At 55.1% G+C, this 17,208-nt stretch overlaps 1 protein-coding gene across 1 annotated transcript; it reads right to left on the bottom strand.

Moving 5' to 3' along the window:
* Positions 1–385: 385 nt before the first annotated feature.
* Positions 386–15,963, bottom strand: UCK2 (uridine-cytidine kinase 2). The gene is made up of 7 exons (XM_072343514.1): positions 15,709–15,963; positions 8,903–9,062; positions 7,940–8,036; positions 7,029–7,171; positions 4,103–4,200; positions 2,138–2,186; positions 386–1,677 (listed from the first exon to the last, which is right to left on the bottom strand). The coding sequence occupies exons 1-7, from the start codon at positions 15,805–15,807 to the stop codon at positions 1,538–1,540; spliced, it is 786 nt and encodes a 261-aa protein (XP_072199615.1). The 5' UTR covers positions 15,808–15,963; the 3' UTR covers positions 386–1,537.
* Between the last annotated feature and the right edge of the window lie 1,245 nt (positions 15,964–17,208).

Below are 17,208 nucleotides of genomic sequence, written 5' to 3'. Positions count from 1 at the left end.
TGTTGTTGTTCTCTTGGTCCATCTTAGCTCACAGTAGAGAGTGATGGAGCATCTGGTTTCTAAAGCTTTGAACTTTTAACCATGCAGAGCAAAAACAATGCTCTGGAAGGAGTGAAAACCATGAGAGGGAGCAAGGCTACAGGTCTGAGCTCCAGACATCGTGGGATGATCGTTGTTATTTGCTGTCAGTCCCAGCAGCACAGGCCAAAGGATCTTTCCTGGCTAGCATCCCATCACATCCCCTTCCCTGGCTCTCACCAAGCTTCTCCCCCAGCTCATCTGCTCCACCTTGCTCTCCAGGCACCCCCAGCTGAACAGTACAGACCCATCAGGCTCTCCCACACTGCTGTTATTGCAGCACTACCAACTAAAAGGAAACCAAATCTCACCCTCAGTAAATGAGTGTATTTCCTGGGCATCCCCAGGGATGACATGCAGCGGGGACACCACATCTTCCACCAGCACACAAAGAAGGAGACACAAGCTAGAGGGACATCTGAACATCCACCTTGGACCTGTGGACATGATGCACGGAGGCATCTTAGCAGCTGCCATCCACTGCATCTTGTATGGCTGGCTTTCCATTAACCATATTTATAGACCCTACTCACAGCAAAACCATTCCAAGTGGGGAATAAAGATGCACATCTGACCTCCTGCAGTCTGACTTCCAGGTGTAGGGATGAGCCTGGGGCTTGGTTAGGAGTCCCACATGGCCACTGAGCTCCAGAGGGGCTGAGTGGACACATACCTTATACCTAACCAAGCCAGGCAACAAGACTGCTAAAGACACTAGCTGCCACATTTATGACCAGATACCCAGCATCTCCTGCCAGGTCCTCAATGTGTGACAACAGACACCACAACCGTGGCGAGAAGGTGTGCCAGACGACAAGAAGGGATGCTGTTGAGGGACCGAGATCCAGAGACATGAAAGACAGTCAGGGGAGTTATTACACACCATTCTACCATCTGTCAGCTGTGCTGAGCAGTGCCTGCCAGCCAAAATCAGGCTGCTTGAACCTGAGCAGCAACAAACGGGAGGAGGCAACCCCAGTTTCATTGCACTGAAGTTACAACCTTCACTATAGCCTGCCCGCTCCCTTAGGTGGAGACCACAGGGACACTAAAACAGTTGCTGGGCTCTCTTCCTTCTGTCTATAAGGTGAGGATGCCAACTCCAGGCCCTTATTCCCAGCTCCCTCCCAGCAACACCGAGCCTGGCAAATACCTTACGGCAAGTAATTTTACATTATTCTGCATTTACACAAAAATAGAGCAATTCTATATTTATAGAGATTTATAGCTGGTTCCGTGCTGGAAGAGTTACTGAGCAAGACCAGGAGCTGTGGGTGGCCCAGGCTCCCGAGCAGCTGGCTGCTTCTCATTCGGCATTTCCAACATACAAAATTAAAGGCATTCGTCTCCGTCTGGTTTCTTAAATAGATAAGGGGGGAATGAACGGACAGTATGTACAGGGGGGCAGTGGCAGGGCCCGAGCGCCCTCCGCCCACAGCCTCACGCCTGCTGCCCAGGGTCAGTGAGGCCGGCTGCTGGACTCTGAGGGCTGCCGCTGGCGGGGGGGAGTGTAGCCATTCAGGTAGCCATTGCTCTGGCGTTTGCTGAGTCCTCCGTTAAGAATGTCCTGGATGTGCTGCACGATCAGGTTGATGGCCACTGTGAGCAGAAAGGGAGGGGGAAAACATCAGGGAGAGATTACGTTAGGGTCGTTCCAACTAGAGCTAAGTCAGTGATGATGACTCCCCGCTCCCATGCCCACCCATCCCTTAGCTGGGAGCTGCAAGCCCACAGGGAAGAGCTGCCTTGTTGTCACTTCATCCCCTCTCCCCACGCTCAGATAGACCCCAGTCAGGTGGAGACGTGACTGTCCAGCTGCACACCTGGCCTCAGAGAAGCACCTTTCCCTTTGTATGGTATGAGTTGGGAATTGTTTGTCTAGAGGCACCATGCACACAGGATCCCAAGCTTGCTCAGAGCAACACAAACTCCCAGGCACTAACATGCCATGGGGAGCAAAGGGGAAAGGCTCATCTCAGTGTACCTCTACAGCCGCCCCTGCTACCTCCTCCCCAGTGCAAGCTGCCAGGATAGAACAGCAGGGTTTGGGTCTGCTCACCTTCATTATCTGCTCCTCTGGGAATGATCACGTCAGCATACTTCTTGGTCTGGGAGAAAAGAGAGCACTGTGTTACTGGGAGAGCAGAGAGCTGCCAGGCTGGGGCATTGCCCCTGCTTCCCAAACCCCCAGGGAGTTATACAGCCCAAACCCTCTGGGAGGCAGGTAGGTGCTGATCATACATTTTGGACCATCTTGTTTGCCTCCTGCATTGTGTTTTGAGGGCCACGCTTTGCACCTCGGCTTTATTTTCCTGAGCCCAAATGTAAGGAAGAGGCACCCTAACAAAACCTGAAATTAAAAAGCTTTATGATCACAGGACTCCAGCAGCGTTCCATGCTCTGGGGAACAACCTGTCCCCAGATCCAGCCAGACAAGATAGAAGAGCAAGAGCTGGCATGCCCAGTCTGCGTGGACACGCAGGATGCAGCCATGTGGTCTGCTTGGGATGCAGGAGAAATTTGCCACCAGCACTGCTTGCAAAAGTCTGATTCAGGACTCCAATCCCAGCCTCGTTTTAAGGTGCCAGTTCTGAAGGAGCTGGTCTCAGTTTCCTCCCCTATTTGTGCCAGTTTTACAGCTGATTAGCTTCCTGACAGCCACCCTCTGCAATCAGCAGCCAGCCAGCTTGCTGGGCCAAGGGGGTCATCTGACACCTCGCAGCACTTTCAGCCCTATGGATCATCCCTAGGACATACTGGGCTGTTTTAATGCTGGGCCACCTCACCTGGAACTGTTATTAGCAGCAGCGGGTGCTGAGCCTGCTGCACAACCACATGCAATCACTCTGCGGCTGAGCCCACCAGTGGCTTGGGGGTGAAAGCAGACCAGTGCAGGGCTGGTGGGTGGACACAAAGCAGTTGTTTTCTACTCCCCTTGTTTCACATTTCACCCTCCTACACTCCTCAACAGAACAGTCTCGATGCAGCGTCTGCTGCTTTGTAAACGGTTGGATATTTGCAGGGAGGCAGCAAGCAGGACCTGTCCCCCAAGAAAAACCTTTCTAGAACTGACACCAACACTGCACCTTGGTTCCCTGACCCACATCAGCAAGGGTGCTGCCTTGGGATACACTGGGAGCAGACCTTGTAGCACAGAACAGAGTTGGCCATATGGACAGGCAATGTGATGCTTCTGTGGGCAAGGGCCGAGTGAGGTTAGAGGCATAGCATGAACTGCTGGCCATGCTGCCAGCTCTCAGCCCCCACGCTGCAGGTTTCTGCTGGCTCTGTTCCTCCAGAATAAGGAGAAATGCCTTGTGTAACTATCACACTTGCTTGTAAAGGCTCAAGAACCAAGCCACAGGCTTCTCTCCGTGAAGCAGTGCCACAAGGGATGTGCTATCTACTCTACAGTCCTGCAAACATGCTGCTTCACCTGCAAGTCCTCTGGGACTGCAGGGTCTCCTGCATGTAAAGTCCCCATTTGCTGGAGATCCTGTCTCCCAAAGTCACTTCTTTGTCTCAGTCAGACCCTGAAACCCTGGGCAACACCTTGGCCTCTTACAAGCTGGAAAATGCAACAACCTTCAAGGCCACATTCTGCAGCACAGAGCATAGGAAGATGCTCCCCTGCTCGCCCAAGCACATGCAAGGTAAAAAGGGCAGGCACGGTGCTCACTGCCTGGACACTGGGATCTCTTATTCCCTGCCCAGATGCAACCAAGAATCATCCCTCCTCAGCTGGCATCTGCTGAGCTGCCTGGTGTTGATTTGGCTGACCAAATCCCCTGCAGGGAGGGGTTTTTCTGTCAGTGTCTGCCTCCCCATAGGGACAGTGATCTCACCGGGAAGGCAGTGGCTGTACAAACAGACCTCATCTTGCCCTGACACAGCCAGCACCAGCACCCTCACTTTTAACAGTGCCAGAAGGAGAGAGCTCTGGGCCACAAAACGCTCCTGTCCGATGAGCTGGCCAGGGAAAGGGGCACTTCTGGCATTTGTGAGCATTGTTCCCCATACTTACTGGCAAACAGAACTCCTCGAAGGCGGGCTTCACAAAAGTGATGTACTGCGACAGGATCTGCTCAAGGTCCCTGCCTCGCTCACTGATGTCTCGTAGCACTAGAAGAAAGGTGTAAGGCGCAGTCAGCAGCCAAGCCACACATCGCTCCGTCCCCTTCCCCTTGGGACAGCCCTAGCCAGCCACCCAGCTGTTATCCCCAAGGCCCGCATCCCTGCAAGTTATTTCCCACATGTCAGGCCAGAGCTGGCAGCAGCCCATGGGGACTGCTTGGACGTCACTCCAGCACGGGCACGTGTCCCTGTGCAGCAGGAATTCCATCCCCCAGTGAGGGCCAGAGCAGCCGTGGGGCTGAACAGACGGGCCTTGGCTCTGTCCTGAGGGGTGCCCGGCTGCTCCCAGCACGCAGCACCTGGTGCTGGGTTCAGAGCCAGCCTCCTCCATGTGCCAAGTGGAGCTGAGCCGCTGCGCCTTGCCTGCCCGACCCAGTGCCCATGTGCTGGTGGGGCCGGGATAGCTGTGCTGCCCGGACACTGCCTGGGCACCATCCCAGCAGCTCGGTTTGTCCACAGCCAGCTGCCTTTTGGCAGCCTTGCATGGAGAGGTGAAAGCCTGGCAATGTGTGCCAACTCCAGGAAGGGCTCAGCGCTGCCCAGGTCGCTTCAGCCAGCCCTGTGACCTCTGCAGAGAGAGGGAGCAAAGCCCAACACAAACAGTACAGAAAAACAGGCATGGGACATTAATTACAAAAGAAAAAGGCAGAGAAACAGAGAGACTTTTGTTTCCCAGGTCCCACGCCCTGTTTGCTGGCTGATGTGGGGCAGGGAGGCTGCACACACAGCAGGGACAACGGGGAGCCCACAAAGTGCAAAGACACCCGGGCTGCAGGGCTGCTCCAGACAGGACAGAGCTGTCCTGCCCAGCCAAAGGCACACCACTGCAGGGTGATGCCCCCCAAACACAAATCAAGCACCCTCGACTCATACTTGGCCCTAAAACAATGGGTTCCAGCAATGGGAGGTGTCACTTGCAGAGCAGGCCAATGTCCCAAGGACACACTGGTGCCCCTCCGGTGCCAGCAGCCAGTGGCAGCATGAACCACACGCACTGAAACCCAGCACTACCAATTAACGGAGCTGTCAGCTGTGTTTCTGGGAACTCCATCTCCTGCTGCCACCCAGCTCAAAAGCCCATTGCTGCAACTCCTCAGAACTTCTGTGAGAGAGAGAGAGAGACAGCCCATGGCCGTGTTGCAATGCAAGATCCTGACTCTCTCTTACTACAAGCTGCCTACAGCAACATTCCAGGGACATGGATATACCTTCAGTATCTCACACATTGACTTTCCATTCCCAGCAATGCCAGGGCAGTGTTCCTATAATGAAATCATAGTGTCATTAAGGTTGGAAAAGACCATCTAGTCCACCTACCTCCAGTATTTCCCACTAAGCCACATCCCTCAGTGCCAAGTGTCCACAGCTCTTGAACACCTCTAGGGATGGTGACCCCACCACCTGCCTGGGCAGCCTGTGCCAGTGCCCAACCACTCTTTCAGAGTAGTTTTTCCTAACATCCAACTTGAGATATCAACTGACAACGATTGGTTCTCTATAGGGAGATGGATGAGCTGCCTAGACAAGGAGAGGCCACCACCTTAACCAGCCAGCAGCAGCCCAGCCGCCCCTTTGCAAGGCCTTAGTGATTGATGGTGGCTGGGAGCAACCCCCAAGAACAGCCGTGGCCCATAAGGTTTAGAACCTCATCCAGCAGCTGCAGCTCAAGCTCTGTACCACTGTTGGCAGCTGGACTGTCTGGGTTCCTGGTCAATGAACTCAAGTAGTTCTCAAGCCCTGAGCTCATGGTTATGTGCCAAACTGAAGTACGCACTCTACATGTGCAGTTGGGATGCACACGTAGTCACAGGGCAATGCAAATGCACAAGGCAACACCTCGCCTTCACATAGCTGACACAGAGCACCACTAAACAAACAGCTACCCCCTGGCTGTTGAGTGCCTGCATAGCACAGTCTACTTACAGGATCGGGATCACATTGCAGGATCTTACGTATCTGTGACCTGCTAATCCGTCTCCCTGCGATGACTGTGCTGTCACCTCCCTGGATGAGTCATGTAAGAATGGTGGGCAGGGTTAAGGAGGCTGCGTAAGAAGCAGCTTTTAATCAGCACCGATGACAACTCAACAGTGGAGGAGGTTGTGTATCTGGCAGCAGGAGGGATGCAGGGCTTTCAGCAGGCAAGACCGGATCTGTATCCGAGTGGGATGGTCCCATGCACACATGCAGTCCAAGGTGTTGAGGCATGTTTCTCTTGCCACAGCACAGAGGCCTGAATGCCACTTCTATAAACCCGTACCCCAAACACCCCGTGGAAGCTGCTGGAGCCCAGGTATGGGAAGGGACAGTGCAGACAGAACACAACTTTGCCCCAAGAATTCCAGAATGGTTTCTTAGTCCTCACAGAGGCTCAGGGGCCACATCAGTGATCCCAGACCTCAAGGCAGCTTTGACTGCATCTCAGGCCTTGCACACCTGGAAGAACTGGAGCGCATCCTACATAAGCTGGCAACATGCAGCCAAGTCAGATAGACATGGGGAGTCCTAGAGAGGGATACTATCATTTCCGGGGCTCTTTGCCACCATAGGCATTACACCAGCACCAAGGAGCATAGGGATGCAGCACTACAATGGCTATGCTTGCACAGAGCAAGATGTACAACCACGCTTCCTACCTGCATGACTTGGGATGGACACTGTCACACCAAACCTCAGACCTGAGCATAACCATCAGGTGATGGCTTTTCACCGAGTTATTGAGCTGCTCTGCTTTGCCTGCTGCACCCTACCCACACAGCACAGGGCCACAGTCAGGTAACATTTCTGTCTCTGCTGCATGTATGTTTGGGACTCACCTCTGCGGGACAGCCGGGTGTCTGCGTCTGTATCCACAAAGAGCTTCATGCGGAAGAGATCCCGCACCTCCTGGCTGTAAAAGGCCAGGATGCCCTCAAAGAGCACCACGTCAGCAGGGTAGACAGTCACTGTTTCCTCTTTCCTAGCAGAGGGAAGGAGGAGAGTCAATATATGCCAATAGGGAGGAAACAAGCCAAGCACGATGGGGGAAACAGCGGTGCTCCTGGGCCATGAGACATCACTGCTGCACCAGGAGGCTGGACTGATGGGAGACCTACCCCACTGTGGTGAAGGGAATCCAAGGCACACGTACGCTTCCTATAAGGACAGACAGCAAAGCAGGGAGCATACTAGGCCCTCACCCCCTTGCTTTGGCCAGATGCTGTTTGCAAGTGTTAGATGCCAAGCAATACAACCCAAAATGTCTGAGTATGGGGAATCCATAGGGACAGTCCTGCTCCCCAGGGAGCAAGCAGCACTCCTCAGAAGTCAGGGTCACACCTTCCTCAATCAGTACAGGCATGCAAGCTGAACACATGCAAGGGAGGAGCTACAGGAGCAAGAGCTTCAAGAACTCTTTTCCTGACAGTGCTGGACTGTTTGAGCCTACAATACTTATTAAAGCTGCAAACATGGACTTTATGAGAAGGGGAAGAGTGGATGGTGGGGGGGGGGCATAGCCCTCCTCCACTTAAGCCTGTGTGTTTCTGATTGTATTTGTGTGGCTATGCAGCTTTCCAGGCTCCTAGACAAGCCCTGGATCCTCTAACACAGAGTGTAGAGATGATGGCACCAAAGTTCTGGGTCTATATATGGGCACCCAAGAGCAGGCACAAGCAGAGGGGCTGGGGTGGCAGGGCTGCATGCTGCTGTCAGCAGAGACTCAGCAAGGCAGGAGTGGCTGTTAGACCTGGAGTGGGAGACAAAGTCATAGACAGGGATCTGGACCGTCTTCCCTTCTGTGATCTCTTTGAGTGTTTTCACGATGAGCTCGTTGTCAAAGGCATCTGAGGAGAAGAGAAAACGTTACCCGAGGCAGCTTCACGTGCTACGCTGTGCTTAGCCCAACCAGAGTCACCCATACCCCATGGACAGACAGACACACAGGCTCCAGAGGAAAGCCCTGCTCATCTCCATGGGTGCTGCAAAGCGCAGAGCTTTGCACCAGCCTGGGATCTGGTCTGCAGAAATCAATACCAGCCTTGTACAGCAGCACTGAGAGCTTGGGAAGGCATCTCCTCTGGGGCTCCAGCCCTCGCAGAGACTGGAGCAGTGTTCCAACCTTCAGCTGCTGCACAGACGGGGCTCTGTTTGCTCCATGCTCCCTGCCTGCAGCCATTGTCCTTGTGGGGATGAGGGGACAGCGGCTCTGGAATTTCCCTACCAAGCTCTGGGATGGTTCATAGAGCCCCTGTTGTAGCAGTAGGGTACGGCCACTGCGGTGCAGGGTTTTGCAGGGCAGCTGTGCAAGGCGGTTCCTTCCTTGAAGGAGAGCACAGAGCAGCTGGCTCCAAGGGCTGTGCCAGGCAGATCTCCCTAGTCCTGGCCCAGGGGGTGGGGTTTCAAACAGGGGGATATTTTTTTTGCACAGAGCGTGAGAATTCATCTTAAGGAGTTTGAGAATTCACCACCTTTCCTTTCTCATCCCAAACAGTCCCTGAGGCAGTTGCTTTCCTGGAGGGACAGAGCTTGTCTTGCAGGGGACACAAGTAGCCCCAATGGAGCACAAAGCTCCCAACCCAACAAGGGACAAGCCAAGCCACTTCACTCCCACCCCGTGCAGAGACAGAGTCCTCCTGATGTCCACACAAAGCTCTTTGCTGGCAGGATGTGACCCAGCCCTCATCCCACCCCAGTTCTCTTCTCCATTCACCTGGATGGTCAAAATTGAACTGGCCTTTGAGCGCTTTGGATTTCTGCTCTGAGGTGAGGACTCGGTAGAAGCTGTCTTGGCTCACGATCACCACCTGCTTCTGGCGATAGTCCACTTCGTTCTGGCCCAGCAGCTGGACGATCTTCGAGCAGACCGAAGACTATGGAAGGAACAGCAGAGGGAACAAGTCAGTGGCAGCGGTGTCTGTGTCACCCAGGATGTCAGGAAATGGCCATTCACGGGCACAGCTTGTTGAACCTGCAGTCAAGAATCTGTGGTCCTGACCCCAGAGTCCAAACTCGCAAAGGAAAAAGCGCTTTGGGGGCACCACCATGTGGCTTTTGAAGCACCAAGCAGCATCTTCCCAAGCCCCGCTCCAGCCCATAAACTCCACCACTGCACGGATAGGAAAGAAGACCACGGAAGGGGAAAGCCAGTTTGTCTTCATACCCTACATAAAGCCTAAGATGAAAAGACACCAGAAGGAGAGCCCTGGGACTTTATCAGAGCTCTACCATACCTGGGAGGCACATTTGCAAGTATATCCTGGTGCCTCTTGGCACAGCAAACTAAGGGCACTACAGAGCCAGCAAGTGAAGAGCCACATGGCTCTGGCTGCTGGCACAAGATCCCCACAAGCATTCCAGCACAGGGACTGGCACTTTGCACTGGGGCAACCAGACTCCCACCATCACAACATGAATCAGAGCAAATCCCCATCTCCCTGCTGGTTTGGCTGCCTGTTCTATACCTGGCTGGCAATCTCCAGAGGCAGCACTGAAGATAGAAGTGATGAGAAGGAGAAAGCATGCCTGGGAGAGGAGGTCAACCCAGCAGACAGAGGGCAAGGCTGTTTGCCTGCAAAGCTGGAAGATTTGACAGCGGTGCCGTCCCCAGAGAGCATCTCTTCCCCGCTGGGCCAGGCTGACCTGACTTGGCTGTGAGCGCTGCTCCGTGAGTCAGCCCCAGCCGGGCTGCAGAGCCTCAGAGCACAGCCAGCAAAGCAGCCTGGGCTGCCTGATTGCAGAATCATGGTCCTGGGCACACGTTTGGGTGACAGGGCAGGGTCGGGACTCCCCAAGCAGCTCACCTCCTGCTCCTGCCTGCCAGGTCTGGCCAGCTGTGCTCACTGCGCCACGTGGGCATTCTGCCCCGCACCCAGAACAAAGAGCTGCAGCACTGCTGCTGCCAGCCATTCGCCCTTCAGCACGAGCCCCTTCTCCTTCTCCTCTGCTTTCCCACTCCCTGCATCCTTCTGCAGCCCTATCACTTATCCAGCTGTATCCTATGGGCTTTGCAGAAACAGGGCGGGCATGGTGTCTTTCCCCTGCTTTTCCTCCCCGTGCTCTCCCCCAGATGCTGCTGCCTCTCCCTGCCTTCAGACAGGCTCAGCTTTGGCCACAGGTGCCAAGGACACCAGATTTCCCATGGCCTTTGCAGTTTTTAATCAGCGCTCTCCAGCGCAGCTACCCAGATAGATCCTCAGCCTGCAGAGCTGTATGGAACCAGGCAAGAAATGGTTTCTCCAGCCAGGAGACGGGAGCAGAGCTCTTTCAGGTCAGCAAAACCAACACACCTCAGAGCACAGATGGAAAATCAAATCATTTCAGGGTATCAGACAGTTCCTCCCAGTCCTCCTTCTACCTTATGCACGCTAATCTGCAGCACTGGTCTGCTGATCCTGGAAAGGGGAGCAAAGAGCTCCACCAGTTCTGAATGCCCAGCTCAAGACACAAGAAAAACCCAAGGAGAAAGTTAACCTTGGCTGCTGTGGACAGAAACATAACGCCTAGCTCACTCTGCTGTGGACCAGGAGGAGGACTGGAGTGAACCCAGGCTTAATTTATTATCCATCGCTCTGGGGTGGCTCTTTGGGGCCGGTAAGAGGAGCAGCCGCTCTAGTTCTCGGTGCAGGCAGGCACTCTGATTTCAGCCTGAACGCTCCTACAGCTGGAGACAATTCCTCTTGCTCAATAAGCACCACATGCTAAGGAGGAATCAAAACCAGAAATGCAGAGGTTAAAAATTCCCCTACGAATGGGAACAGAAAGTCCCAACCACAGGAGGTGGCCTTCAAATAAGTCACACAAGTTCCCCCCACCCCCCAAGCCAGCACTGCATGCATACGTGTGACTGATGTTAACCAGAAGTGTGAAAAATACACTCATAACTGGAAAGGAGACCAGTTAGGCTCTAGGGAGGCCTGGGGACACTCAAGGGGACATCAAGACTAAAGCGTGACTGATGGATTACACTAACACACCGGTGGGACTTTGACCGCTCAAAGGGGACCACCTGGGCCCCAATTCCTTCCTCATCTGTTCTTACCTCCCTGTTTCCCACCTGCAACCACTTAAAATCAATAGAATCGTTCGGATTGGAAAAGACCTCTAAGATCGCCAGCTCCAACTGCCCGCATCCCCCAGTGCCACATCCCCATGGTTCTATAACACCCTGGGGGTGTTATAGAACCATATAGAAGCCCAGCTCCCAGCTTCGGGGAGACACAAAGGGCACAAGGGGAAGAATGCCAGTGTGCTTTCCTGAGACAGGAGGTGCACAAGGGAAGGAACCCAGCAGAACGATGCTCAGAGCCCCATGCCTGACATTTGTTTGTAATATATTCATTATATTACATATTTAATTCATACCCACTCGTGGCCTATAGCCAGCTGCTCAAATACTTGTCAAGAGTCGACTAATTCCCCAATATTATTATGCAGGTTATCCCTCAGTCTCTCCATATTCTGACTTCAGCTGGGCATTAGGGAAAAGCTGATGAGCAGAGGAATGGGGCAGGGCCCAGTGAGGCCTCCAACGCTGGCATGGTGCAGAAGACGGGCAGCACAGGTACTCCCATTGATAAGGGCCTGGCTGGGGTGTCCCCATCACACACTTGTGGTTTAGACAGCCTCCAGTTATGGGATCTGGTAGTATTTTCCCTTAGGTCATATCAAGGGATGATGTCCCCTGCAGTGCAAGGCACGGCTTCCTTGCCATCAATCAGCAGCCCTGATGATGCTGCCCTTCTCTCCAGCGCACTAATGGTTGATTTGGGTCTTTCCTTGTAAGGTTACAGTAATTACAGAGTATTAGGAAGCGCTCAGTGGACCGAGGTGACACACAGAACAGATGCCAAATGGAGAAGGCTCCCAGAGCATCTATTAAATGTCCGGCCCATGACTGCAGAGAGCTGGTTCACAACCCACACGGTCCCTTCCAGCTCTAACAGAGCACATCTGCATGGCAGCACTGGGACTGGAAACTTGCTATTCTCATCACAAAAGCCCAGGCCTCCACCCAGAGCTTTCCTAAGCAGGTTCACCATCCTGCCTTTCACTTTGTGAGCCACAGGCTGACCGGGCTGGGGACTGGGGCAGCCAGAGCCCTGCCATCCACATAGAACCAGCAGCCCCAGATTCCAGCATGAGCAGGATCTGCTTGCCTGGAGTCCCAGGGATCACATCAGATAGGTTCCTCGATGAGCTCGCATATGCCCCGTCAGCACAGGGAAGGGCTGACCCAACAAACACCCCGTGCACTGGTATGCTCAGCAGCTGGAACAGAGCAATGTTCTACCAGAAGGTCTGACGAGTCTCCAGCCCACTCTGACACCACTATTAATGAAGTCAGACCTTGTGATCCACGGCTCCTGCCAGCCACAAAACGTCACCAGGAAACGGTGTTGAACCAACACGGTGCTGCTGCAGTCCTTGCAAGCCCTCATCCAGAGGTGAGTGAAAGCCTCTGGGTCACTGCTGGATCTCCTCTGGGCTCATCCAGTTTGGTGGCCCAGTGGCTAAACCCACAGGTTGCTGTGAGTGACCTCAGCCCTTGCAAGGGTAGGGGTGTGAGATCCATTATGCAAGAAGCCCCTCATGAATAGGGAACTGCCCCCGAGGAGCTGTGAGGGTCACTGCTTCCCAGGGGACCAGCACACTGCTTGTCCCATCTGCCCAGCTCCTTCCTCAGCCCCATGGTTGGCTCCTAGTCTCTTCTAGGCAGCTAGCTCAGCCCCATACAGCTTTCCTGGTGTTCATACAAGTGCCTCAATGATTACTAGTGGACAAGACACCTGGCTGAGCACACTGGACTGCAAACGCTTAGGACTGCATGTTCAGACATTTCTGACTTCATGTGCTAATTAAGATCCCGAAAGTATAGCCACTGGGCCCCGCTGGCACCCAGACTCAGCCCTCACCAGCGTGAGGCCAGGCAGCCAACAAAAGCACTCGGCCCACCGTAAATCTGTCTTTTCTTCCAGCCTCCTGCTGGAAGGTAGCGCTCAGCACCTCATTTTGCATCACGTGGGGACCAGGAATTAATGCCTCCACATGGCTTTGAGGAGCGCTCCTCACCCCTGCAGCCACCCCAGCACCATTGCTGTGGGGTCCCAGCAGCTCTAGCTGAAGCAGAGTCACCCATAGAGCCCCCCGGATTCATCCTGGCACTTCCCATTCCATCCCAGCAGTCCCTCTGCCCGATTCTCCCCCAGCCTGGCTGCCTGCCTTGCATGCTGCGGCACTTGGTAGCCAGGAGTGTCTCATGGGAGGGAGGGAAGAAGCTGTTAGCACAAAGACCACGGGTAAAAGAAGAGAACAAAGCTTCAGCCGAGTACTTTGAAGGCATTGAGCATGAAAGAAAATGCTACAACAACCAGCTCTGGGAAATCCCTCTGAGGGAACGAGGCGGTTGTGCCTGGTTTTGGCACAGGAGGGTGTCTCAATGCCATGTCATCTCCTCCACATCAGATGGCAGCAAGCTTTGTCCGGGCTGGACACAGCTTGGATTTAGGGGGAGAGTGGGAGAAGGAAGCTCTGTCTCCCCTCAGGCTTTTGTGAGAAGCCAACACAGTGCTGGCACCAGCACCTCTGCTACACCCCATGCGTCCCCAAAGCACAGCCCTGATTTCCCCTAAAGGCAGGAGGGTGCTTAGGTTTCCACCTCCTACCCGAGACTCCAGACGTGCTCCCTTGCTCACTAGGGAACAGCAGACAGCCTTTGAATCCCACTCACCAACCTGGCTTTCAGAAATGCCAACCAGAGGCCGCCCCAGCTCACAGAGAATGAGGATGCGGGCGGACCCTGGAGCCTTTTTCCCTACCTTAGACTCAACAAAAACATCAGTAGGAGGAGCTGGAGGGGGCTCTGGGTGGCAAACACCCTCCGTTATCTCGGGGCTGGTGCATTGCCAAAGGGGTGTGTTAGGACAACAACCCTCAATTGGTGCGAAGGCGAGGAGCAGATTTGCCTCCTTGCCACCTTCCCAGTGGGAAAGGTGCCCGCTCCACTTTCCCTGCGGGCGTGTTTGGCTCCCACCAGCAGCCAACACATAGGCATGGTGGTGGGTGGGAGCTGCCTTCCTGCAGCATCACCTGCAGACAGACCCCTGCAGCACCCCAGCAAGAACATGAGGGTCGACACACACAAGCCTCAGGCTCCTTTCTTCTTACTGCTTCTCCATGAGTAAGCTGGCCTTTTTGAGCTCCCCCCCAACCCCAGAACACTTCTTGCAGCCTTTTCCCATCAACTTTATACAGATCTGCTGGATTCCCTTCAGCAGGCAGTGCTGCACAGAGCTTTTTAGCAGCCCACACTCACATCTCCCTTGCTAGAAAGCACCATTTCCCTGTTTATTCTTCCCAAGGCAGCCGGCTGCTGCTAAAGCGTTTCCACATCGAAGTTGGGAACAACGGTGGCAAACCCTGCCGCAATCACCGCTGTTACCTTGCGGGCCCAGCCACACCGCGTTCAAAGCAGTGCCAGACACAATGTTACTGGGACGGCTACAGAGAGGCAGAGCCAGGCATCAGGGAGCACACGAACCCCGGAGCTGTGCCGCAGGAACAATCCGGCCCTGCTCCCACTGGAAGAGATTGCATCCTCTCTCTCCATCCCTTCCCTTTTATATCTGGACTTTTCCTCCTCGCAGTAGGAGCTGCGGTCCAAGAATCAATAGGAGGCCTGGCAACACATTCCTAAATCGCCCTTATTATGGGCAGGGGTTGGGGGGGGGTACAGCAGCTGGGTTACACCATCCCTAAAGGGAGAAAGGCCCCTCCAGAGCGAACCCGCAGACAGGCTTCTCTGCCACAGCCCACGTTTCCTCAGCAAGAAACATTCCAGAGGTGTTTCCACTGCCATTTGTGTTTCAAATAAAGGCAGGTAGAATGCTGCATGGGAAGATGGTGTGGTGGATCTGGGGGTGGGGAGGGAGGAATATTCTTTAAGGATGAAGGGAAAAAAAAATGCAAGCGACCTACATGAGCTTAAACAAATAGGAAAGTACCCAGTGCTTGCACTGGGCTTGCTTGCTTTCTTTAGGCCGCGAGCAAAGCCCAGCTCTGCACTGGGGCGCAGCACTGCAGCCCGGCCACCCCTCGCCCCCACCTGCCCCCAGCTCGGTGCGGCTGTGCTGTGAGTCAGCAGCTCGCCACGCGGTGCCCCAAGGCTGCCTCTCCAAAACAGAAAGAATTGCCCTAAAAAAAAGAACACCAAAAAGGGGCACCCCCAACCTCGCTCCACGCGCACGGACGGGGGAGGAAAGTGGGGGGGGGGAGGGAGGGAACCGCCGACCGGTCGGGTTGTAGAGCGTGAAGAATAACCGCATTGCCAGCGGGCGGGCAGCCCTTCGGTGGAGCGTTAATGGCAAGGCGGGGTGGTGCCCGGCTGTCCGTTCCGTGTGCCCGCAATGCCCACCCGGCGCCCCGGAGCAGAAGCGGCGGCGGCGGCGCACGTGGCGCGGCAGTGGCGGCCGCCAGATCCCCGGGGCCTCTCGCGTCCACCCGCTCCCGTCCTCCCCGCACCTTGCCGCTGGCCGTGCCGCCGCTGACCCCGATGAGGAAGGGCTCGCTGCCGCTGGGCTGCCCCTGCTCCTCCAGCCGCTGCTCGCTGTCCCCCGCCATCCTCCCCTGCTAACGCCGCGCCTCCTCCGCCTCCGCTCTCCTGGCGGGGCTGGATTTATCTGATGAGTCAAGGGCCTTCCTCCCCGCCTGCTTCACATCCCCGCCGCTGCGGCTCCCTGCCAGGTGCCTGCTGCAGCTGCACATGCTCCGGCACCCGGCCGCGCAGCCCCGCGCCTCCCCCCGTCCAACCCCGGGGACAAAGGCGAGGCGGCTGCTTTCCCCCCCGGCCGCGCTCCGGGTCTCTCTGCGGCAACCCTGCGCTCCTCGCTCCGCTACTGCCACGCCAGAGCCTCGAGTTTGCCCATCGAGATGGCAGGGGGCAAAAAGGAGCCCTCCTCGAGGGGGCCGGGACGCAATGGCGCTTAACAAAGCCGTGTCAAATGTAGGATGCTCCGTGTGCTGCACTAATGAACGCGTAACACTGGCTGGGCTGCTCTTCTGCTGGTAAAGATTGAGGCCATCTGTCTCATCCCCAGAGCAACGCACACAGATCCCATCGTCCTTCTATAAAGCCAAGTCTCTGCCTGCTCCCTGGGGTTCCATCCTTCTGTCTGGCCCACCTTTCCTTGCTATGGAGATGCTATGCTATGCTATGCTATGCTATGCTATGCTATGCTATGCCCCCACCAGCATCCAGCCTGCCCCTCTGGCACCTACAGGGCTGGGGGCACCACAGCTCCTCACCACCTCTGAGTGCAGAAGTTCCCCCTGACATCTAACCCACATCTTTTAGCTTAAAACCATCCCCCCAGTTCTTGGTAAGGCTGATCCCTCTTTGGCACAGAGATATCCTAAGGGACGTGCTGAGATCCCCCCCATCCTGCTTGCAGATGTGAGCTTTGGAGCTGCTTCTGCTACAACAGCGTGGAGATATTCGCCAGCTGGGGTGCCTGTTTCAAGCTCATCATCCTACCCTCAGATCAATACATGCACAGTGGGATGGCAAAGCCCCATTGGTGTGCAAAGCCCCATTGGTGTGCAAAGCCCCATTGGTGTGCAGTGACCCCCACGTTACTGGGTTCTCCCCCCTCGCTGCTGCCAGTCTCTCACTTGCCCTGTCTTCTGTTCAGTGTGAGCCCGGAGACTGCACACAATCACTTTGGAAATGCCTTCTTCCAACACAGACGTGATCAGCATCATCATAGTATCACAGTATCGTGCGAGTTGGAAGGGATCTTAGAGATCATGGAGTCCAGCTCCCGGGCTTCGGGCCCTCTGTGTAGCAGCGCGGCACTTCTACCCCTTGTGCCACAGGGGGATTCGAACCCGGGCGATGGTTGGGATGAGGATGATGGGGCGGGACCCAGCCCATATTGACAGCCGGTTCCTCCAATCAGAGAAGGACCTGCTCGCGCTTCCCTGGCTCCTTACTTCCTGCCGCCTTTCTCCCAGCGCCGAGCT

This window comes from Excalfactoria chinensis, chromosome 8, assembly GCF_039878825.1.
Source record: "Excalfactoria chinensis isolate bCotChi1 chromosome 8, bCotChi1.hap2, whole genome shotgun sequence".
Taxonomy (NCBI): Eukaryota; Metazoa; Chordata; class Aves; order Galliformes; family Phasianidae; genus Excalfactoria; species Excalfactoria chinensis.
Note: the sequence above shows the minus strand (reverse complement) of the source record. Positions and strands in the feature narration are given on the sequence as shown.